At 42.4% G+C, this 22233-nt stretch overlaps 1 protein-coding gene across 10 annotated transcripts in view; it reads left to right on the top strand.

Annotated features, from left to right (window-relative positions):
• Positions 1–8256, top strand: part of FOXN3 (forkhead box N3) — a 212867-nt gene extending 204611 nt beyond the window's left edge. For all 10 annotated transcript variants that reach the window (XM_054066957.1, XM_054066960.1, XM_054066965.1 and 7 more), the window contains one exon: positions 957–8256. In XM_054066957.1, the coding sequence (XP_053922932.1) occupies positions 957–1506 (550 nt within the window). In that variant the 3' untranslated portion in view covers positions 1507–8256. The remainder of the gene's footprint in view (positions 1–956) is intronic.
• The last annotated feature ends 13977 nt before the right edge of the window (positions 8257–22233 follow it).

Here is a 22233-nt window from a genome sequence, read left to right as displayed (position 1 = left end):
ATTCCCTGAAACCTAAAGCACTTTCCCATTTTTTAAGTAGAAGAGCAGTAGTAGTCTGGATGTCCTACTGTGCCATTCCTCTTAACAAACACTTGTCTTCAGTGTGCCTTTCAGAAAGTGTTTTAATCCAGCACTGCCACAAGTGTGCAGAAGCACTGTAGACAGCATGGAGATGGCAAGACTAGATCTTAAAGCCATTTATCATGTGATAGTTTAAACAGTCTTGCTTGTTAGGTTTCTTTTTAACTGATAGAGGGGTTCGAGGGTGGCGCTGTTGATGCCTTTACCCAATCATAAGCATCCTCTCCTTTTTTCAGCGGGAGTTAAGCACCACACAGGATCAGTCGCTTCTTTAACAGACTTGCAAGTGTTGTATTCTGTACTGTAAAGTCAGTGGCAATGCTGTAATATTTTCCAGTGGCAAAGAGAAAACTGATAGTTTTTATATATATCATGTTGCAGTAGTTGCTCCCTCTGTCAGAAAGAGTCCTGGCTGGAAAAGAGTCTTTGAGAGGAGGCAAAGACAATACCCCTGAAAGCTAGTATCTCTTTTCCACATTTTTGGTAGCATCATTTTACGTGAAAAAAGGGAGAGGATATTTATGCAACTGATCAGAGTTTGATTAATTTCCCATTGGTAAAATAATGGGGATTTTTTCTGTTTAACTTTTTGTGGAATGTAAACTATTGAAATGTAAATCAGGACTGAGCAGACATCACTTACCTGTGACCATCCCCTACTTGCTCCTGCTTCTTATATGTCTTTTGGCTTGTTTCATATGTGGAGTCCAATCCAGAAGCCTTCTGAGTCAGCCCTTGAAACTGGTTTGCATGGACATTACTTTGATAGTCATACTTCTAGATTATCTGTCAATTGACTTGACTTTATCGTCTTTTGCACTGAAGCAGGATCACGTCTCCATGGCTTCTAAGACTGCTTCAATTTGTTTTTACAGGAATGGAATAACAAACTGCCGTATGCGGACAGAAAGTGAACAGTCCTGTGGCTCTCCAGTTGTCAGCGGTGACCCGAAGGAGGATCACAACTACAGCAGTGCCAAATCTTCCAGTCACAGGAGCACATCACCTGCTAGTGACTCCATTTCCTCTTCCTCTGCTGATGACCAGTATGAATTTGCAACTAAAGGTAGCCAAGACAGCAGTGAAGGGAGTGAAGTTAGCTTCCAGAGCCACGAGAGCCATAGTGAAACAGAAGAGGAGGACAAAAAGCAAAATCGGAAGGAGACCAAGGATTCTTTAGCTGACAGTGGGTATGCATCCCAGCACAAGAAAAGGCAACATTTAATGAAGGCGAAAAAAGTACCGAGTGACACACTGCCTCTTAAAAAGAGACGTACAGAAAAGCCCCCTGAGAGTGACGATGAGGAGATGAAAGAAGCAGCAGGATCGCTCCTGCATTTAGCAGGAATTCGATCCTGTTTGAACAACATCACCAATCGGACGGCAAAGGGGCAGAAAGAGCAAAAAGAAACCACAAAAAATTAGAACAAATAAGTGATTTGTTTGAACTTACAAAGTTTTGTTTCAGCACGTCAGGTGAATTCTAATGATTTGTGGCAATATCAGCAACTTTTTCCTTTTTTGTTTATATTTGTTTTGTTTCTTTCCCTTTTTTTTTTTTTTTTGGACCCTTAAGATTTTTATTTTAAAGGAGATTGAAGCCATAGAACTCATACTGACACTCAGCTAATTTACAAAAGCTTTTCATTACCTGAAGACAAAAAGTTAATTAAAAAAAAACGCCAAAATCGCCATTGCTTTCTCCGGCTTGTCAAAAATGCATGGTTGAATACTCAGTGACATCAACATTAATGTGATGGGAGTAAAATTGGGCACTTGGAAATCCCTCTTCTACTAGAAGAGTTGTGCATAATTTAGTAATCATTCAGGCCTGGCCCCTAAGAATTTTTTTCTAATGGCCTTATGATTGAGTTAGAAGTGAATGTGAATAAAGAGATTTGAGAGAAAGAGGAGGCACGTACTTCTCGACACCAAACCAAGAACCATCTGGTGGCACTTGGATACATTGTGCCATAGAAGTCTTTGGACAGCCACTGGTGGCAACTGCGCAAGCCGTAATGCACTTTTAGTGCTTCACGTACTATATGTGGCTTATAATGTGAAGACTGATATCTTTAAGGTTGGGGAAATCTGAACTATGTATGCAATGGGTTTCAGTGAAATAATGAGAAGAAATGGGGTTGGGCACTGTTAGTAGCATTGTTAATCATTGAATTCTGTCTTCTATATTAAATTAAAAGAATGTTCAAAAAGCCATAAGCCTGAAGATTGGCACTGTGTGCAAAAAAATGATAGCTATTTCTCCTAAACTGCGTGAGTGAAAAGCAATCAAGTCTAAGAAATTACAGTAGATATTAAGGAAAGAGATACATCAGAATCTTTTTCTGTGGATCAAATCCTTGATCTAACTGGGGAAACAAAGCTACAAAACCTGCCATTAGTAGTATTCTGTATTTAAAAGTCAAAGGAAAGCATATTGGTGAACAGTAAAATTCAGAAGATCAACAAAAGAGCTCCTACACTGCCCTCAGAAATGAGTGTGCAGTTGCCGTCAGTCAGGATTCATCTGTGCAAAAATGACAACAGATTTCCAGATTCAACCAGCATAGCCAGCAGAAGAAATTTGATCCACATTGCATGAATTCATTTTGGGAGGGGGGAATACAAAAAGCAAACAATTTTTTTAATTCAAAGATGACAAAGTTCTTGTAAGGTAAATAATGTATTTAGCATGAAGCATGAATTATTTTCATATAAATATAGAAAATAGAGAAAAAGGCTATGCCTCTAATTTTTAAGCCCTTAGGCTTAGAGTTTGGTTTTTTTGGGTTTTATTTTTTTGTTTGTTTTGTTTGTTTTGGTTTTGGTTCTTTTCTGTTGTTGGGGTTTTTTTGAAGCAGGTGTTTTAAGGTTTAACCTTCTTCAGGGACAAACACTGACTGTTTGGGAACTTACTCTGCAATATTAAAAAATAAAATCTTCATGCTCTGGTAGGGCTTGGATGGTTGAATTATACTGCCTTGTCTGCACATTCAGCCCCCCTCTCCCTACTCCTCTTTAAAAAAAAAAGAAAAAAAAAGAAAAAAAAAGTAAAAGTGTGTCCTTTCTTCGTCTGTACATGTGTAACATGACGCAATAATCTGAGGGCATATTTAGTAGTGAGTGTGTATGACAGAATGTTCAAGAGAATAATGGGAGGTTAATTGAGGAAAACTGTTATGATTTGATTCAGGAATAAGTAGACAAGAAAATAGCTTTGCTAATTTGCCATGAGAAAATGAAGTTAGTAAAGAGCCTTACTGAGGTGTCCAGAGGAAAAACAGTGTTACAGAGAGTGTGATTCAAGTATAGTGCTACTCTCCTGGCAATGACAGCTGTTAGATTGGAGATCCCTACAGCAGAGGGAAGCTGTGAAGTAAATTAGACAGTTTCTCTCACCTGGATTGATGGATTTGGCATGAAAAATTCTACACTTAGAATATCCTAGAGGCAAGAAAACAATCCCAGGAACCAACCACTTAACAGAACAAAATGGCCTTTTTCTTAATTTTGCAGCAATTGTGCCAAGATGGACCTAGTTTGTGAAGAGTGACTTAGAGAAGGGTTTGACTTCCCATTTAGTGGAGTGAACTGAAAATGGCATTTGGAGATGCCCATGGTATGCGTTCAGTGAGGAAGTGGAAGGACTGAAGGACAGGCTGGTCTGGACCTGTTCCTGTGCTCCACAAGCATTTTGTCAGATAAAAAGCAGGGCAATGCTGAGGGCAGTACAGCAAAACAGCAGCTCTCCTCTCACCTCACCTAGCATGTCTGGGATCCAGGAGTGGCCTGATAGCTGCTGGATCCCAGCAGAACTGCCAGCTATGCAGGTAAGGAAGGAGACAGGCAAGGATAATGCAGGGAACAGCTCTGCGCTCCCGTCAGTTTGCTGAGGCAGATGTGTGCAGGGTTGATTCCCTGCATTGGTTAAGCAAGGACTTTATGGGTACTATTGTTGGCTGCCTGCAGGCCTTAAGATGAGGAACATGGGAAGGAGCGGTCCCTTGGCCAGGCAGCACAGAGTTGAATGAGCTGTAGCTTTTCCCTTGTGTGATTGGACTGGGATAATTGGCTTCTTTCCAGATCCGTGCTCCCTACAGCCAGAGTCCGCAGGCATTGAAGCACACAAGCCCTGCACAGAAAAATTTGGTCATTCATCTTATTACAGACTTCGGAGAGAGTCATTTGGAATATAAAATATTACAGTATCATTTTGCTGCCATCTTTGCTCATTAATGCTTAGTTGTACCAGCTAGAGAGTGGTTTAATATTTATCAAAAAGCTAAAATGATAAGTTAAATTTAGTGGTAGAAAATAGACTCAAAAGCATGGCTCAGCCATCTCTGTCCTCCAGAGAAAGTGATGTGGTTGTGTGCTGGTGGCCAGATTCTGTCCACAGTAACAACACTAACTCCAGAGCAACTTCACCAGTTGTGGTGTTCCACTGCAAATGAGTACCATTCATTAATGTGGACTCTTGGTGGCTAAATGTAAAATAGCCACTAGTATTATTCACCTTAGGAACAGTCATTTTGCATAAATATCTAATTAGTCAGGTTATCTATCTATATATATATATAATCTATCTAAGACTTCAACAACTCCTCTATATACTTGCTGGTATACCTAAAATGTTGACAAGTATCTATTTTCATGTAAAATTTGTTGCTCCTAGCGTGATCTGCTAGGGAGATATCATTCAGTAAGAGTTTGCAAAGATGGCGTTCAGGAACCAGCAGTTTGGCTGAGGGCTAATGCTATCAACAGATTATTTCTGGAGTTTAAAAACAACCTGTCCATACAGATCCTGAATCTGACTATTGATAAGAAGTACTGAATTGGTTTATATAAAATATCTAGGAGTCACCTCTTAAAATAATTTTGTGCCTGGCTGACAGTGACAGCTTTGTCAGAACTGGTTCTACTCCGTCAGAAAACTCTTTTTCATAGGAACGGAGACCAGTTCGTTTTCTGGAAAAAAATACAATGTCAGCTTTTCAATCCAGTTGTCTCTACGTTGACTGAATCATGCCAAAACGGAGTGGTAATCGCACTGTATTACGAACTCTCTCACTTGCCAGACATGACGTGGTTTGGTTCTGCTTGTTTGCTTTCCTTACTAAGCCATTTTGGGGTGAGAAGTCATCAGATTTCTAACTTTCCATTTTCCTCACTCTATCAGTTTTGCCAAATTAGCATTTCTCCAAGACAGGTGGGGGCTAGGGGAATCCCTGTAGGTCAGCGAGGGTTCAGTGGCAATTTTCACGTAGGCGGCAATTGTAAGTGTCGCTCAGACTTCACGGCAGGTTCCTTTGGAATATGCCTTTTGCAGTAAGAAGCTCATGCAGGCTAGAGCTAATGCCACAAGCAGATCTCACTGACGTCTGCAGGGAGGTGAAATCTGCCAGTCGTGCTTGCATTCAGCGAGCAATTCGATGTCCTACTGCATTTTAATGCAGATTTTGCCTGCGTTTAAAAATTCAGCCATGGGTCTTGAACAGCTTTAATGTATCGCTCCGTGGCCGTTTCTGAGAGCGGTCTGATTCTGGTCTTCTCCTGGCAAAACCATCAGTAGTTATACTCGATCACAGGGTTTTACAGCTGAGAAGCCTGATGTGGGAGTGAGGCAGTGTGCTGTGTAGGACTAGAGAACTGTCCTGTGACTGTTTTGTCTTCTCACCGGCAATTCAGCTGAGGTCCTTGTGCTGGTTCCTCGCTTACCATAACGGGAGAAGGGAATCCCAAAGGAGATGGGTTGGTTCCAAGTGCTTCAATTACTGTTTACCTTTGGAAAAGATACAGAGAAACTATGGGGGTTGCATTCTTCACTGATGTGAGGTAGGGTTTCATCAACGGTACTTCAGCAGAGAATGAAATCCTGAATTTTACACCGAATGGCACCAAGGATAAAATTACCAGAACAACACTTTGTCCCATTTTCTTGGTAGCCACAATTGATTTTCGTTGAGATCTTGGCTCCCAAATCATCTAAAGAAGTAGATGGGCACAATTTGAGATTTTTCTTCGATCTGAAGGTGTCTGACTTTTGCAGTCAGCAGAGCTACAGACACCCAAGTGCTCCTTGAAATCTTACCCTTTCACTATTATGACCATTTTTCCTTGAATTTGGCCCTAGGCACTTTTTAAAACGTTGCTCTGCCATGCTCCAGGATCAGAATACAACTGTGCAGAGAATGCGTTTCCAATGTCAGATGCAATCCAATTTACTTCACTTCATGGAGAATGCAAACGCAGCTCCTTCAGGTTTGTCTCTACTGCCTGAGCAGCTCATTGGCATATTTTATAGGAGATAACTTTGAAACATTTTCTTGACTTTGCCACCAAAAGAGCATTTGAACCATGCATCCTCTTGATTGTAACAGAGTATCAGTGTTGACTGTCTGACCAGTTAAGTTTTACTAGTGTTCTTCACAGCCCTCCAGTAATATATCAAACACTGTTATGCACATAATGCAGCACTGTGATCTAATTTAAATAATACTTTTTTTATTATTTATACTACTCTGTAATATACATCAACACTTTGCTATATAACCTAAGTGATAACCCTCTTCTTAGTTATCTGCCAAACTTTGAATTTCTGTTTGGTTTATATTGCAGTTAGCACAGTTACCAAGTTGTAATGATGTCTCTTTTCCTTTGAAACGGAATGTGTAAGTCCAACTATACATTTTGTGTGTTTCTGTTTTGAGCTGGAGTTCGTAAGGATTTACACACAACATTCGGTGTTCTGTATAAATCTGCATACATTTGTGAATTCATCTGTTAATCCCCTTTTATTTAGAAAGTATTAATTGATGGTGGTTTATTAGGGGTTTTTATTTTTGCATTTTTAATTTTAGTACTGGTCATTCTTGAATTAAGCAGAGACTTGTCGGCTGGGTTGCTTTATCTTTGATCATGTACATGACCTTATAATTCTTCCACAGTTCAGCAAACAAGTACTAGCTTCACCGACCAAAAAAAAAGGTCTCAACCTAACGTGTCTATGGTGCTGTATTTTGCTGGTGAACATTTAAAACCAGAAATGTTTTAAAGGTCGCTTCAGTTGTTCTAAGAAGTAGCCTTTCCTGGTTTGGGGAGTTTGGGTTTTGTTTTGTTTTAGCATTGAAACAAGGTATATTTATCTGAAGCTATATAATGGGTTTTCTACTGTATCGCATTTCCTTTTGCAATGAGAGGGAGATCAACCTGATAAAACACCCTTTCACAGCCAGTGGGAGGGAGTTCTGTTTCACTTTTTTTATTTTCAGTTGATTTCATTGGGCTTTGGATCAGGTCAGCAGTTCTGGAAGCTCATCATCTGAGGGTTTAAGGGATAAATGACAACTTGTGCTGGCCCTCACTACCAGAGGGGATTTTACTGGATGCTAAAATTACATGCTGGAATCTGGGATGGCTGATGAAATGGGAGTCTTTTTCATTTGTTTACTCTGGCCTGAAATACCAAGACTTTCTTTTTTTGTTCAGATGACATTCTACTTGAGTACATTTTTAAGTTGCTAAAGCGTTGTACATTTCCTGAGTATGTGTGTGGGACAACAACTGAAATCACACCTGTATTTGATAACCAGTTCCATGCCTGTATCATTCACACTCACTACTTAAAACTGCCATGTTGTAAAATGTTGGGGGGAATGATTTGTGTGTGTATGAAAAGCATTATGGACTTGTACATTTTTTTTATACTCTGATCTGTAATTTCTGAATTATTTTGTTTTACAGAAAAAAGTGATAAAGCAATCAAAAGACCAAGAGATTTAGTATCAATGCTTAAGGGTCACAGGACCTTAACTGGCCAATAAGTTAATTTAGTACAGTGATAAGCCAATTTTTTTTCCTGTACTTGGCATCCAAAACTGCCAATTTCATCAATATTAAAGTATGAACTGTGATGGGGAATGAACAGTGATGTTAAGTTGTATTTGTGTTTACCTAAACGAGCAGTCCGAAGGCAAGTGCAATCAGCTGATCTTTAGGAAGTATGAAAATGTTGATTTAGAGGCATACTTGCATTTTACATTTTCTTGATGTGTAATCATATTGCCAAAGACAAACTATTTCATCAATTATTATTGTAAATAACACTTTCCCAAAACCTACCATAAAGTTTCTGTGATGTATTGTCTTCCAGTTGCAATAAAAATTACTGAGTTGCATCAATTGAACAACTGTAGTTGTGTGAATGTTGGCTTCAAAATATGCCCAGATATAGGGAAGGATCAACAATGATTTTTTTTTTAAAAAAAAACTAATTCCATCATTATTAAACAGTTCTAACCCCTGTGGGATGTTACCTCTATCTTTGCTGCACTAGATATCTGCTTATGTTCATTTGCTGTCACATGGAAACTGGCAGACAGACTCCATTGCTGTTAAGTTAGGGGCTGATCTTCCTTTCTCATCAGTCTCACAGCCTGGAAACAAAGCTGATTTCACTCACAATTGTATCTTAATTTTAATTAGCAACAATAAGACAAGATTCAGTACTAAGGCGTGTCTAATGGTATCACATCCTCAAAACCAGTGCTTTCTAATCCTTGCACCAACCCTCCCCACGCTTTGTTCTGGTTTCTGCAGCACCAGAACTCTAAATTCTTTTGCCATGTTCCTCCTTCACTTTGTGGCAGGAGGGGCTTATTTGCAGGAAGAAACCCATAGAGCCAAGAAAGTTGGCTTCAAAGCTAATTGCCTAAATGGACTCAGTCTGTAACCACCTAAGAGGCATCCTGAGCTTCCCGTACTTGGAGCCTCCCTGAGTCACCTTGGGCTGCTGCAGGAATCAGTAATGCCCTTTGTTCACTGGTGCTAAAAACAAGCTTGTTCAGTGCTTCTCGCTATAGATCCAGCAGCACAACGGAAGTCTAGAGTCAGAATCGAAGTCATCTCTTCGGGGAGTGAATCATAGGGGGCATAAAAAAATTGTAGGTGCCTCAGCTTTCTCCAATTAAAATGAAACTGAATAGTAAAATATTATGAAGAAAGTAATTCCCCCAACACTGGTTTGAAAGTATGTGTGTGTATGCATTGATATAGATATATAAAGATCTAAATATAGAGAAAGGATTGAGTAGGAAAAAAAGCCCCCTTCTTCTGTCCAAGTAAAACCTTTTCCTCGCTGGCTGGAGGTGCTGCTGGGGCAGGGGACGGTGGTTTCTTGGCTGTGAGAGTGTATGGCTGCCGGAGCTGGAACTACAGCAGTGTCCCCTCAGTTTTCTCAGGATTGGAGACCACCACACGAGGAATCTGAGAGACAGGATGGATGTGAACAGGTACTGAGGGCAGCGAGACAGAAGAAACAAATGTGCTGCCACCCCCTCTGCCAAAATCTGGTCCCTCCCGGCCACTGCATCCCCACGGTCCCTCGGCACCACAGCTGCCGTGCCCTGGCCCTGAGAAGCTTGTGGCCGGCACCGGAGCTGTGCTCGGGTGTGGTGCCACACGGGACAGGGAGAGCATCTCGGGACTGAGGTGCCCACCTTGCCAGCAGGCATCTGCCCCTGCTCCGAGCCCCTGCCCATCTCCCCTTTTGCAGTCCCCTGGTAAATTGGAATGGTGGGGCTCCTGCCCCTCCTAACCATGTGGGAATAGATGTCGTTGTGTAGGTAAGTGTGGGATGCACGGCACTCACAGGATGGTGAGTTTTTACATTGCCATTTGTGGCTACGGAAGCTCAAAACAGCCCAGGGAGCACAGACAGGTGCTTCCCACCGGGAGAGCAGAGCCCCTGTGCCCCACGGGATGCCCAGACAGGCTGCGCGCTGACACTGAGCTGCACATGGCCAGAGGTACGAGGCTTCTGGGGCGTGAGTAAGAGCAAGAAAAGCAGACCTCACCTTGTCAGGGCACTCAGGGGAAACCACAAGTCTCCAGGCTCACCTGGTTTATTTGTAGGAGCTAAGTACCTCAGGGGTGTCTTGCACTAAACGGGTACGCACAGAATGCCTGGGTCTGTATGGCCTCCATGGTTAATTCCTTTCTCTACACAACATCTGTTACTGCCAACTGCCTTTTAAAGAGGCTGCGTTTGACCCTTCTGCTTGTGTAAGCACACTCCTGAGCTGTCCAGAGAGAAAGAAGAGAATGTAAATAACGACAAAAGGCTTTGTTCTATGTACTCTAGAACCTGCATTATGCCAGGAAATCAAATAACAATGGTTTCTGTGATGTCTACTTGTTAAAGAAGTATTAGAAAGGAATAAATCTTCAGCTTTAACCGAGTGTGATGCTCTGACTGGGCACGTTCAATCCACATAAGATAATTGAGTTTTAAAACTTCATCATAAAATGCCAATTATTAACAATGGTGAAAATCTTCATGGAGAACACTCTATGGCAAACATCTGCCAGAATTAATAACAAACATACACTCTGCTTTTAATCTTATGCTGTTTGACGTAATTTTGATTGCCTATAAATCTCCAGGTTTAGTTTATATTTCTAGTTGCATTAGGATTGGTTGCCAGTTTATATTTGATCAGCAGCGCTGCTATTCACCATGGTGTAAGAAATCAAATAATGATTGTGTATATACAGCAATCTAAGCATTACAGTGCAGGAGACTGTAAACACAAAAATTTTAAATCTCTGCTTATCATCATAAACGATGTTCTCTCCAGGTCTTTAATGACAAGCAGTTTCTAGAGGCTTTTCCCAAATAAATGTCCTTGAAAACAACAGCATCTTTTTTCTTAGCTAGGTCCTGAAATGCAGTTGTCTTCCTGCTGCTGAGGTGTAACTTCTTCTCTGTCTGTTTTCAGTCAGTTAAACAATATAAAAAGATAGTACTGACATTTTTCTTCTCCCACGTTTTCATGTGAATGTTAGTGCTCCAACAAATCAGAGGAAAACACTTTTGCTAGATGCACCTTAGGAGTCAGAAGCAGTGCATTAGGGACACTCAGTAACTCGGCTGCATATTGTGGGATGACACAGCACGTTCCTCCTGAGCCGACATTTCTACGTGTACACACCCAGTCTTAAAAAACAAATGGCCTATTGGCAAAATATGAAAGAAAAAGTAGGATGAGTCAGAATGACAATGAAAATGTTGATGGCACAGCTGCTCTGCCCTTAGTTAGGATAGCTAAACAGAGAGAGCCTTTTAAAATAAGTCTCCTCTCATTCCTTTGCAGCTTTGTTTTCAGATCTGTAACACAGGATCAGTCTGCGATGCAGGGACCTGATTTTAATCATCATCTTACATAATCTCTGCGCTCATAGTAAAGAGCAGCGCTGTTCAATGATTTTAAAAATAGCTTTATTTTGCTATCAGCATACTAATTAATACACTTGCTTTTTCCCAGTCTAGTTCTTCAATGTCTCAGTTACAACAGTCACGCTACCTGGGGTATAATCAAATATAATTGGCTTTGTGTAATTCAGCGTTGTAAGAAGCAGATCGTCAATAAAGGGAAGAGACCCAACTTCGATGCCCGGTGCCTGCTATCTCCTCCTGGCACGCCAGGGGAGGAGCTGTGCCCGCAGCGAGGTCTAGCTGGTGATGCACCATGAAAAAGATGGATTTGAGGAATTTTGTCTGAAAGGCTGCAAACAGCATTCCATCAACCATTTTGACTCTCTGAGCTTTGCAAGGAAGGTAGGGGGGAAGGGAAGAAAAAGTTCCCACTGGCTACCAAGGAGGAAAAGGGGATCTATCATGTGAGTTTCCTGGTGCTGCCCGAGGCATCAGGAGCCAAGGGGAAAAGACTGAGTGAGAAGCCCTGTCAGAAGTTAGTGCTTGGTATCTGATGTAGGAAACCCACATGGCTTTGTTGCTGCCAGCCCTTCCGTTTCTGAGGGACTTCTCCCTCATCAATTTTTAAAGCATTTTGTTCCTGTAAAGCATCGTAAGCTCGTGTTCTCCACCACTGCTGCCACTGTCCTGGCACTGCAGCTGCTCCTGGCCACCTGCGACCCAGTTATCTTCTATGACTTCTTCACCCAGGTACCAAGCTGAACAATATTAACTTAAGGCCCTGAGGGCTTTCCTAAACCTCCATTAACCTAAACACTTTGTGCCTTCAGTGGGCTGGATGGACCTTACCCCACTTGTTAAATGACTTGCAAGACGATTCTCAACATATTCCTGGGCACTGTGTCAGGATACATTTCTGCTCCTGAGAAGTAACATCTAGGTCCTCCTTTCTTCTTCCTACTATCCTGCTTGGCTTCATTCTGGGCAACCAAACCACGTCCTAGGTGCCAGCAAGCTGGCTGCCTCAAACACAAAATCTGGGCACGAAGAACCTTATGCCATTTTCATTCTTACCTCTGCTTTTACAGCTCTTTGCATACACTCCTCTGGCTTAACCTGGTGTCTGACCTCTTAGACGGACCTCACCTTACACAGCCCTTCAGTACGCTCTAGCAGAAATAAATGTGATAACAGAGGACTTCTTGAATTCCACCTATGAGGAGCCTAATTGCTTGGGCATTTAGTGCTCCCATGCAGGCGGTAGTTGTTTGCTTGCCCTGCTGCTTTACCACTCCCTTCAAATGAAGCTGCAGTGAAATTAATAGTCTGTGACTATGTATCTAACTGGAAGCAAATCAGTCACCTTCATCACCCTGGCAATATCATCTCCATCGACTGCAACGTTTGCAGCGCCTGGAGGTATTACACGGGGACCTTGGTCTGTAGGACAAGTCAGTGCTGAAGATGTAAGAACTGGGCATGGCCAAGTGGCCATGAGTAGCCGGGCTTCAAAGACTTTAGTGTTAAGTAGCAGTGGCAAAAAATGGATTCATTATTTCCAGAAGTTGGGAGATTTCTTTTTTTTTTTTTTAAGCAATTTGTCTCAAAACAGCCAAGTAATAACTTGTGCCTGCCTGTGTTTGCAAGGTAGAATTATAATCATTTCTGGTTCAGGGTTCAGGGGCAGAAGAAAAGATTATTTGCTCAAAGCAGGCAAAGCTAACATCCCTTCAAGTGCCTCCAGATGTTTATTCATGCAGACTGTAAACACCGCTAAAAAACATGAGAGCTCACTAGGAGGACAAGTCTAGTGCGTATAAAAATAAGAAGACAAACATAATTAATTCTAGAAAGAAGACATATTACTATAAAATACAGGTTTTTCAGACAAAATGAGAAGCTTGAATGTGGCTGCCACAGGAAGGGGTGGGATTCATCACTTAGAAGTTTTTCACTGGGGTGTGGCCAGGGTTTCTCAGATGAAAATTAGCCCACTCTTAAGGTTAAGAGGTTATGAGGAAGGAAAAGCCTGGAGCCCTGATATGAGTCAGGCTGCAAAGGGGCTGCCAAAGGGAAGGGATAAGGCATGAAGACAGAAATTTTTTACAGAAGCCACGGCTGGAATTCTGGGGCAAAGGCTCAGCCGGTGCCTAGGCAGGGAGATGGACAGAACCTAGAGCTGCAGTGTGGGCAGGATGCAAAGGGGTCCCAAGGGAATAGATGACAATCAGCTGAGATGGCCTTGCCCTGACAAATTTTTCATCCAGGTGAGGGTATTTTATTTGCATCTCCTTACCAGTATGTCTTACCAAATTGCTTGCATCTGCCTATCAGTGAGTCTGGTCAGATTGCTGTGTTTCATCTCCCCAGGCTTCTGTTCTGCTGTATGAACTCATGGAAAAGACCCCAATCCCAATATTATCCAAGACACCTCTCTGCCTGTCTGTCTGGGGGTTTGAATTTTCAGACTGCAAATTTTTCGTATTCATCTCTAGCTGTCACGGAGGCAAATACTGTGTGGAATTATTGCATTTAAATACACACCACATCCTGACTGGGTTTTAGTCACCCCTGGCAATAGAGACTTGTACTCTCTCTTGTACTGTGGCTCACACTTACCCAGAGTCTGAATGTGGAAGTTGGATACACAGAGGGGTGTGTGGGGATATGGTGCAACATGCAAACCGTTTTCCAGTGTTAACTGGTGAGGAAAATCTGCAGCCTGCCAGAGCTAACCCCACTCAAGCTGCTGGGGCGATAGGTTGGTGGGACCCACAGGTGTGGGTACACAAGGCAGTTGTTGCTGGATGAACTGCCCAGGGCGACAGGTCAGTACATATCATGCTCACAGCAGCAGAGCTTGGTTACTTTGAGAAGAGTACAGAAGCAAGTTTGAGGAGCAGCCCTGACACCTCTGCATGGCATTGCTGTGTATACATCAGCAGGACTGTGTACTTGGAGTATTTGTCATCTTGGATTGACCATAGGGACAATCAGTGTCTGTAAAACACTTAAGCGTATTCTAAGATGTTTCTAAGATGCCCTTTTGCACTTCATTCTCCATGGGAACGTTTCCTGCAGTGCCAGTGGGTCAGTTGGCCAGACAGCATCTTCACTAGTCAAGGGAGTGCTGTGTAAATGGTCAGAAATGCTTTCTGCAGGGATCCTTAACACGTCAAAGGAAGGCTGCCCTGCCTTGTGTTGCCTTCTAAGCAAACATCTGCATTTCCCTAAGACAGCCCACCCTGTTCTATGCTTACAGTTTTCAGTGCAGGCATGGATGCTCCAGAGCAAAATCAGTTTCAGACATAAAAATATCCTAGCATGCTCATCTCGTTCTCTTCGTGAGCTTTTCCTGCACATTTACTGTCATGACATGATCAAACACCAAACTGAGGTTCTTGCTGAAATAAAAAAGCAAACGTTTGTCTTACACAATCAGGTTTAATGTCAAGGCACTAATAGATCTTAATGGTCCTGACCAGCCTCATCTGCAGTCTCCACCTACACACTTGCTGCCCCATTCAGCTCAGCTCTGGGTTGTCAGTCTTTGCCAAAGCTATTCTGCAGGAGCACCAGTCTCCAGCACAGCCACAGCCATGCCTGCGGCTGGCCATGAGCATTGTTGATCCGGGCCCTGACCAGAAGACTGACTTCCCAGCTTGACCCCAGACCTGTCACTGTGGACCTGCCCAGCAACCTCTGGGCTGTATCCAGCCCCAGTTACCATCACTGAACCTAACTCAGAAAAGCGGATTTACCTCCCAGCTTGATTTCAGAGCTGCCTCATTAAGCAGAAAGTTGCCTGATGAGACCTGGATTCTTGGTATCATCTCTTGCAAGTATCTCCAGGTCTGCCCGATCCCCTTGCTCAGGTACTGCGGGGCCAAGCCTTGGCTGGAGAGGTCCCTGCCTGTTTGGGAGCAGCTCACCTTCACGGCTCACTGGCACTGAGGTGGAGAGTCAGGCCTCATGATGCTCCATAAAGTGCTGCAGGACTTCAGGCACTGCAGATGGGATGCGCTGTGCCATGAAGCTGGCACATGATTTGCTCATCTGATCTATTCAGAAGGCTGGAAAATATAACTAATTCATTTAAATTGCTGCTGAAAAAAAAGTTGTCTAAACGTCTAATCAAGTCCAATTAGAAATTTAAACAGATTATGTTTTCCACTGGGACACAAACAACAGCCTTGTTTCTACTCACTGGTGCTGGTATTGAAGTCGCAGTTTTGCATTCCCCACAGCCCTGAAGGTGTATCCCGTGTGTGGGTGGCCTCTTTCCTACCAGAGCAGCTCATTGCTGGAGGTCACCTCCTGTCTGCTCAGTGCAGAGCTGCTGTGCAGCTAAGAGTGGCCAAGCTCCGTGTCTGCTGGATGGATCTAGGGCCTCAAGCACTTCTTGCACTTTTTTGTAGCCCTTCAGCAGCCCTTAACCAGGGGCCCGCCTACAGCTCTGCAGTGGCACCACTAACTTCATCTGTACTCTACTGACACAAAACAATTGTTCCTTTTTTGGGAAAAAAGCGAAACACTTTTGTGAGTGTTCTTGGATTTAGCTCGACCCCCTCCTTCGCCCTGCCCTGATCCTCGCTTGAAGAAAAATTTCTATGTGAATCACCAAACAGATGTAGCTAAGTCTGAAAGTAAAGTGAGGAAGCAAGAGAAGCAACATGAAACCTTTGCTCTCCCCCATTACCTGTGGTACTTGTTGCATATTTATATTCTCAGGTGACAAAAAAAACCATGACATTATTTTATTTTTTAGCATTTCTTATCTCTGATCCAACAGTCAGACTTTTCTTAATTTTAGTACAAAGAATTTCCTTTTTTGCCAATATTGGCCCACAGGTATTATGCTGGTTATCTTTTCAGAGATGCCGCCATCCACATAATCGAACCATCAGTCCTGGTTATTCTAAAGTTGGTGGCAAAATTTAACTTGGCCAAAGAGCAGGGCTTTCCTTTTAATAAAGCCCGTCTGTAGGCACCTTTAGTCACATTTGGTCATTATTTACAATTTTAGACTAATAGAAGATTCAGTTGCTTCTTTTCCAAGTCTGTAATTTTCCTGTCATTCCCTTGCTCCCTTTTCCTTTTTACAGGCTATTCAGTACAACTGCTGCAAGTAACCTCTGCATGCATGCACGAAAACATGGCAATGATTTTGCCCCTCTCCCTCCCATGCACGTTATCTCATGCTACTCTAAAGGACCGTCTTCTGGGTGGGGTACTACAGATCCAATTAAATATGCTTCTGTATCGACACTGCTCCTAAGCAAAATGTATTGATTGTTGAAGCTTTGGACCTACTTTAATCAAGTAATCTAAACAGGGCTTAAGCTTCAAAAGCCTGGTGATGCTCCTAGCTTCAAAGCTTTTACTTACACTGAATTAATTTATCCTGGATGTTCTAATGCTTCCAGCAACCCTATGGATTATAATGTTAGAGGTTATAATCATGGCTCTGATAATATTCCCTAAGCTTGGACCGTATTGATCATAACGTAAAGGCAGAAAGGAGAGTGGGAAACACAAGGAGAACACAAAAAGCTTTGATTTGAAGTGGGGGCGAATCTGTTCACCTCTGTAGCGGGCTGCTGAGAAAGAACACTGGAAAGTGTTAATGATTGGGTTTTTTTCTCAACTAAAGATTTATTCCAGTATGGACTGAGTGTCAAACAAGTCATTTCCAGACTCCTCCTTGCATAATATTGTAAGTATATCATGTCATATATATAATTTTTTGGCAAAAGAAAGGCTGGTTTGGATTTCACATGCAGTAGCTAGTACGGCACTGTTGAATATCAGTACAAGTTACAATATCATTCTCAGCTCCACTCTGGAAAATGGAAATAACATTTCCCCCGGTCCAAGCGAGAGCTAGAAGCCAGCGCGTGTAGCCACTTCATGCTAAATTACGTGCACTAATCACACAGCTGATGCCAGGCCTGGAAGCGCTAGGTTAACGGCTGGACTCCATCATCTTAAGGGTCTTGTCCAACCTAAATGAATCTGTGATTTTATGATTCTGAGAAATTCTCATCTTTACAAATTAATATGTTTATTTGTAAGCACCAGCAGGGCTGTTCCATACACCCTAGTTGATGTATGGAACATCTGTGGCATTTTTATCAACACCACTCAGAACTGGCATCCTTTTTTCCTGTTCCTCTCGGCAGAGACCCAGGATAGTCTATTTGGATCACTCCATCCTGGCAGAGTACCAGCTGGTGCAGTCTGCAGAAGGACAAGGCAGGAGGCAGAGTAACTCCACCAGTGAAGAGTGGCAGAGATCCCTCTCCAGGTAACTCCCAGAATTTGTTCAGTGGCTTTGCCTTGGCCCTGGCTGTCTTCCAGAGATCATAATGAGAATAGCATATTGGTGAATGAATTAAAAGATGATTTAAAGCAAAGTTAACTTCCATGTTGTTATTAGGTGGACAGGTAAAGGCTCACACTATTTTCAGTACAGACTATCACTTGTTTTATGAAACTCAAAGTCTATGAAGCGATTTCACACAGAGAGCTCTGATTACTACAGCAATAATTTCTTCTAACAGCTTTTCAAACAGTTATTAATAGAAAAACATATCAGTTCAAACTGCCATCCCATCACGCAGAAAATATCAGTGTTCACAGTGTGAACTTTAATATCACATCTGCTTATCTAATGCTAACAATTATTAGTGTACTGTCAATTTAGATTTCTATTGTCCTCTGTTGATCTCAGACTCCATGCACTGTATGAAGCAAATCACTTAAAATGTAACTTTCCTATGCTGGTTGTCTAGGGATGTTTTTCTGTACTGCTGTCAACTGGTAGTGAGTAAAACAGGAAACTTCATTTTCTTGTGATGGGCTCCCACCTCACCTCTTTCCACCAGTAGAACAGCATATTTAAGGATACAGACACTGGCTTCAAGGGAGCAGGGAAGCGAGAGCAAGAAGAGAGCCACTTGGTTTTGTTTCTTATATTCTTATATTCTTATATTCTTATTTCATAAACCTTTGAGCACACACAGATGGCAGCTCTTCTGTTTTCATCATGGCAAAGATGACTGGTACCTCCCCTGAGAAAAGACACAAAAAGAAGCTAAAAGGTCAGTCATGGTCTAGGTAAGATACTGACAATTCCGCACCTGGTGTTTGCAAGACATCAGGGCTTCTAAACTGTTGCTTTCTTCTAGTCTTCTAGTATCAGGAATAATATTCCTCCAAGGAGTAAGGTAAGACAGCATCTGGCATATTGGCATTCCTTCTCTCAGCCCTAATTAAGACAGAATACTAGTTATAATACTATTTAAAACCTGATTGACTATATTGTGGCCAACTTAAGCTTGGCCCTTTTTGCATTTAGTTTGCATTATTAGGTTGAATTATTATTCAGTGGCCACTTACAACTGAGGCGGGGTTAATACGGACCATAGATGCCAAACCCATGAATGAGGGGATCACACTAGCCCCCATTTCCCATTTCTATACTCTGAGATCTCTTCAGAGACACCAAGACATTTAGACAGCTGCATCCCAGTCAAAGAAAGGGATTGACTTTTAGCTCTGCAAAATCTGCCCTTCAGGTTCACAGTTGCTGGAGAAGCCTGAGAAAACTCAGTCCACCTGATTATTTGTGCTTAAGGTCATGTAACATGACCTCAGTCCTGAATAAATGTGGACTTCTTGCATAATGTCTGATTTTGTGGCACAGTATGGCGGTGTTTCTGGTTTTTATTTACAAAGCCCTAGTAAACTCTATATAGAGAGTAGACATTTGAACTACTAATTTCTCCCGTGCTGTTCCTGCCTCTCTCCTCCCCTACAGTAGTAATCCCTTTTTGTGTTGCCTCCAGGAGAAAATGGGTCCACTTGTACCTCCTGCACGCTGCTGCCAGGCCAGTTTACATAAGCACCCTTTTCTGTTCTCCATTGCAGGACAGCACATCCTGTTGGAGCTGATTGTTGTCTTTAATCTCTGAATATCAACAGTCAGATTACATCCCACTCAGTCACCAGTGTTCCAGTGGATAATGGACATGCTGTCATAACTGTGCTGCTTTCCCTGGGCTGTGCTGATCACTCCCCTACTGAGCACATGGCACCAGGTCATTTGCCACCAATAATATAGAGGCCAGGATAAGCCTTTTCTGCCCCCTTCCCTAAGCTTTGAAACATCAGACTGCTCCAGTCAGCCCTTTACAGAAGCTTTAGCTTCGGTCTCCTATTGCTTCAGGGATAGGAGGACACCATAATAAGTAGTCCGGGCTCTTTACAGCTGTGGTTATATTTGGGGCCCTCCCTTCTCCCCTTAGAATTTTCCAGTGTTTGACCTTCACGGCAGCTTCTCCAGAGTTGGCAGAGGTTGGAGGAGAGGTTTGGATTGAAATCCAGCTGTTACTAAAGTCTGGGCTGATTGCTCCAAACAGCTTAATGACAATGCAACCAAAAAGACAGAAATGTTTGTCTCGGACAATATCCCACCCCCAGCCTTGAAGCCCTCCACGGGTGGAACTGCTTTTAGGACAGGAAATGGGATTCTGCAGTTTGAGATTAGTCAACAGCTGGACTCTGTGATGTCTTCACTGCTAAGGGTAAATGTCAGAGGCATAGGTGAGCATCAACATGAGAATAGGTGGAGGAATAGAAGCTACAACCTGCTGTGTTGTTGCAGGCTCCACTTCCCAGTAGATACCACAGTTTAGCTGCAAAGTTAGTGAGATGGGGTTACAGCCAAGATCTCAATATGGGTTAAGTCCAATTAGTGTGTTGGCAGCAGAGGTGACTGGTTAGGATGCATGGCCATATCAGACATGTGTGTGACTCCTCACCGATGGAAAGCTGCAAGCAACATGATTTTTTTAAATGCACATTGTATGCTTCCACCCAAAGCCTGAGACTTACAGCCCTTGCCGTGTTTGGCTATACCATGACTGAAAAGGCTCACATCTTTAGCAATCATTGAAACCCTTCATGCAGGTTTCTGTAATGGATGAGGAGCTGCCTACACAGTGCCTAAGAGCCCATTTTACTTGTTTTGCATTGTGGCATACTGTAAGCGCTTGAGAGAAGTACCAAAGCAGATCAACCACCCTTACACTGAAGAGAGAATGGAAGTCTTCTCAGAGGCTGCTAAGCTTTCTGAGTACTTCATCGCTCATTTTGTATTTTGTATCAGCTCATACGCTGCTTTCAAGCAGTCAGCGGCAAGAGCGGGGGGTAAACACCATGGTTCATTCAGTCATTAATTTAATAAACATAGGGAAGTAGTAGACAAAATTGGCTGTTCCCTTTGCTTAATGTTTTATCGTTTGACCTTTATCGATGTCAGAGGTAAGAATGGCAATATTGCCTGTCAGCTGTGCTGACAGTTCTGAACAAAATTCCCATGCCACCGTTCGCTCTGGGAATGTAGGGGGCTCAGATTCAGGACTTTGTGCCTCTTTTCAAGCTCAGGCTGAGGCATGGGCAATCAAAACTATGCTGTGAGGAACAGGTCCACAAGTGGGACTTGATGCCCAGCTTTCCCTCACATCAGGCTTGTATGAGTCTGAAAAATTCATTGACTTTCTGCATGGATGGGAACCATCAGACTGCTTTACTCAATGCCAACAGAAAGCCCTAACATAGACTGACTTGCACTGGTTTGAACACACAAAGTTGAGAAAGTTGAAATAAAGGATGGCTTACAACTGGTTAACTGCATTTATTATTCAGGTTTCTACTAGATCACCGATCTACATTGGTTGCACCAGAGAAAATTTCCTAATATAACCAAACCCGGAGTGACAGAGAAGACTACATCACAGGCTGTGTACTAAACTACTGTTTGCTTTCTTTCCAAGTCTTTGTCTTTTTCTCATTTTCTCTCTCTCTTTTCTTTTTTACTTTCTTCGTGCAGAGAAGTGAAATGATTGCTAATGAACTGCAAGCATGGGGTATGCGAAGATCAGTTAATATGGTCCAAATATTCAGTAATACAAATACATTAAAGTGATCAAGCAATGAATGAAAATTGACCCAAAGAGGAGGTTCCACTGAGAAAACATGTGAGAATGTAAATTAATGTGACTTGATGAAACTTGAAATGTCATAGCACAGCAGGGCACACAACACATCAGAGGAAATGTGAAAATTATACTTTCCCCTGAAATCATAGTTTTCAGAAATAAGTGGCTTTTAAATTGTAGTAAAAAAATAATAAAGAAATTACTGTCAAGAAAAAGGTTATTGTTTATCAGACTGCAAGCTCAGTCGATGGTGGCTTTTCTTGTAGTCCTCAGACTATACAGCAGGAAAGGGAGAAGAAAAATCCTGAAGTCTTTCTACTTGTCTGGATCCCTCATCATCTTAACTTTGCACAAGGGAATTTTTAAAGTTGTTTGGAGGGTAAATGGCATGCTAATCTAACACTTTTTCCCTTTTGGCCATCTGCTTTCATCCAAAAGTTCTGATGCTTAGAAACAAGTAAATAAAACAAGAGGAAAGGTCACTTGAAATTAGTCTGTCTTCTAATAAAACTTACTTAAAAGGGAGGGATAAAAGCATTGGAGTCAGAATTAAACAGTTATGCTGGCTAGTGTCCAAACATGAACAGAAAATGTAACCTGTTCTCCCCTATCTCGTGTGCCTGTGTTTAGAGATGGGCATGACTGGCCCATGTGTTGGGAAAGCCTTTCCTCCCTTTCTGTCATGAGATATGTCAGATTTTTCTGCTGTTCTCCATGCTGGAATATGATCCACACAGGAGCATAAAACATTTCTGAGAGGGAAAGAATTGCTTACCTATTCCACACCACACAGCCAGCAGGTAGTATGAGAATAGGTCTCTTTTCACCTGCTGCAGAGTGAATTTCTCTAGGAAGAACACTGAGCGTGCCGGTCTGCAGAGTGAAAGGAGACATTCACACATGCCACAAAATTGTTAGTCTGGTCCTCTG

This window comes from Cuculus canorus, chromosome 5 (genome assembly GCF_017976375.1).
Source record: "Cuculus canorus isolate bCucCan1 chromosome 5, bCucCan1.pri, whole genome shotgun sequence".
NCBI classification, from domain to species: Eukaryota; Metazoa; Chordata; class Aves; order Cuculiformes; family Cuculidae; genus Cuculus; species Cuculus canorus.
Note: the sequence above shows the minus strand (reverse complement) of the source record. Positions and strands in the feature narration are given on the sequence as shown.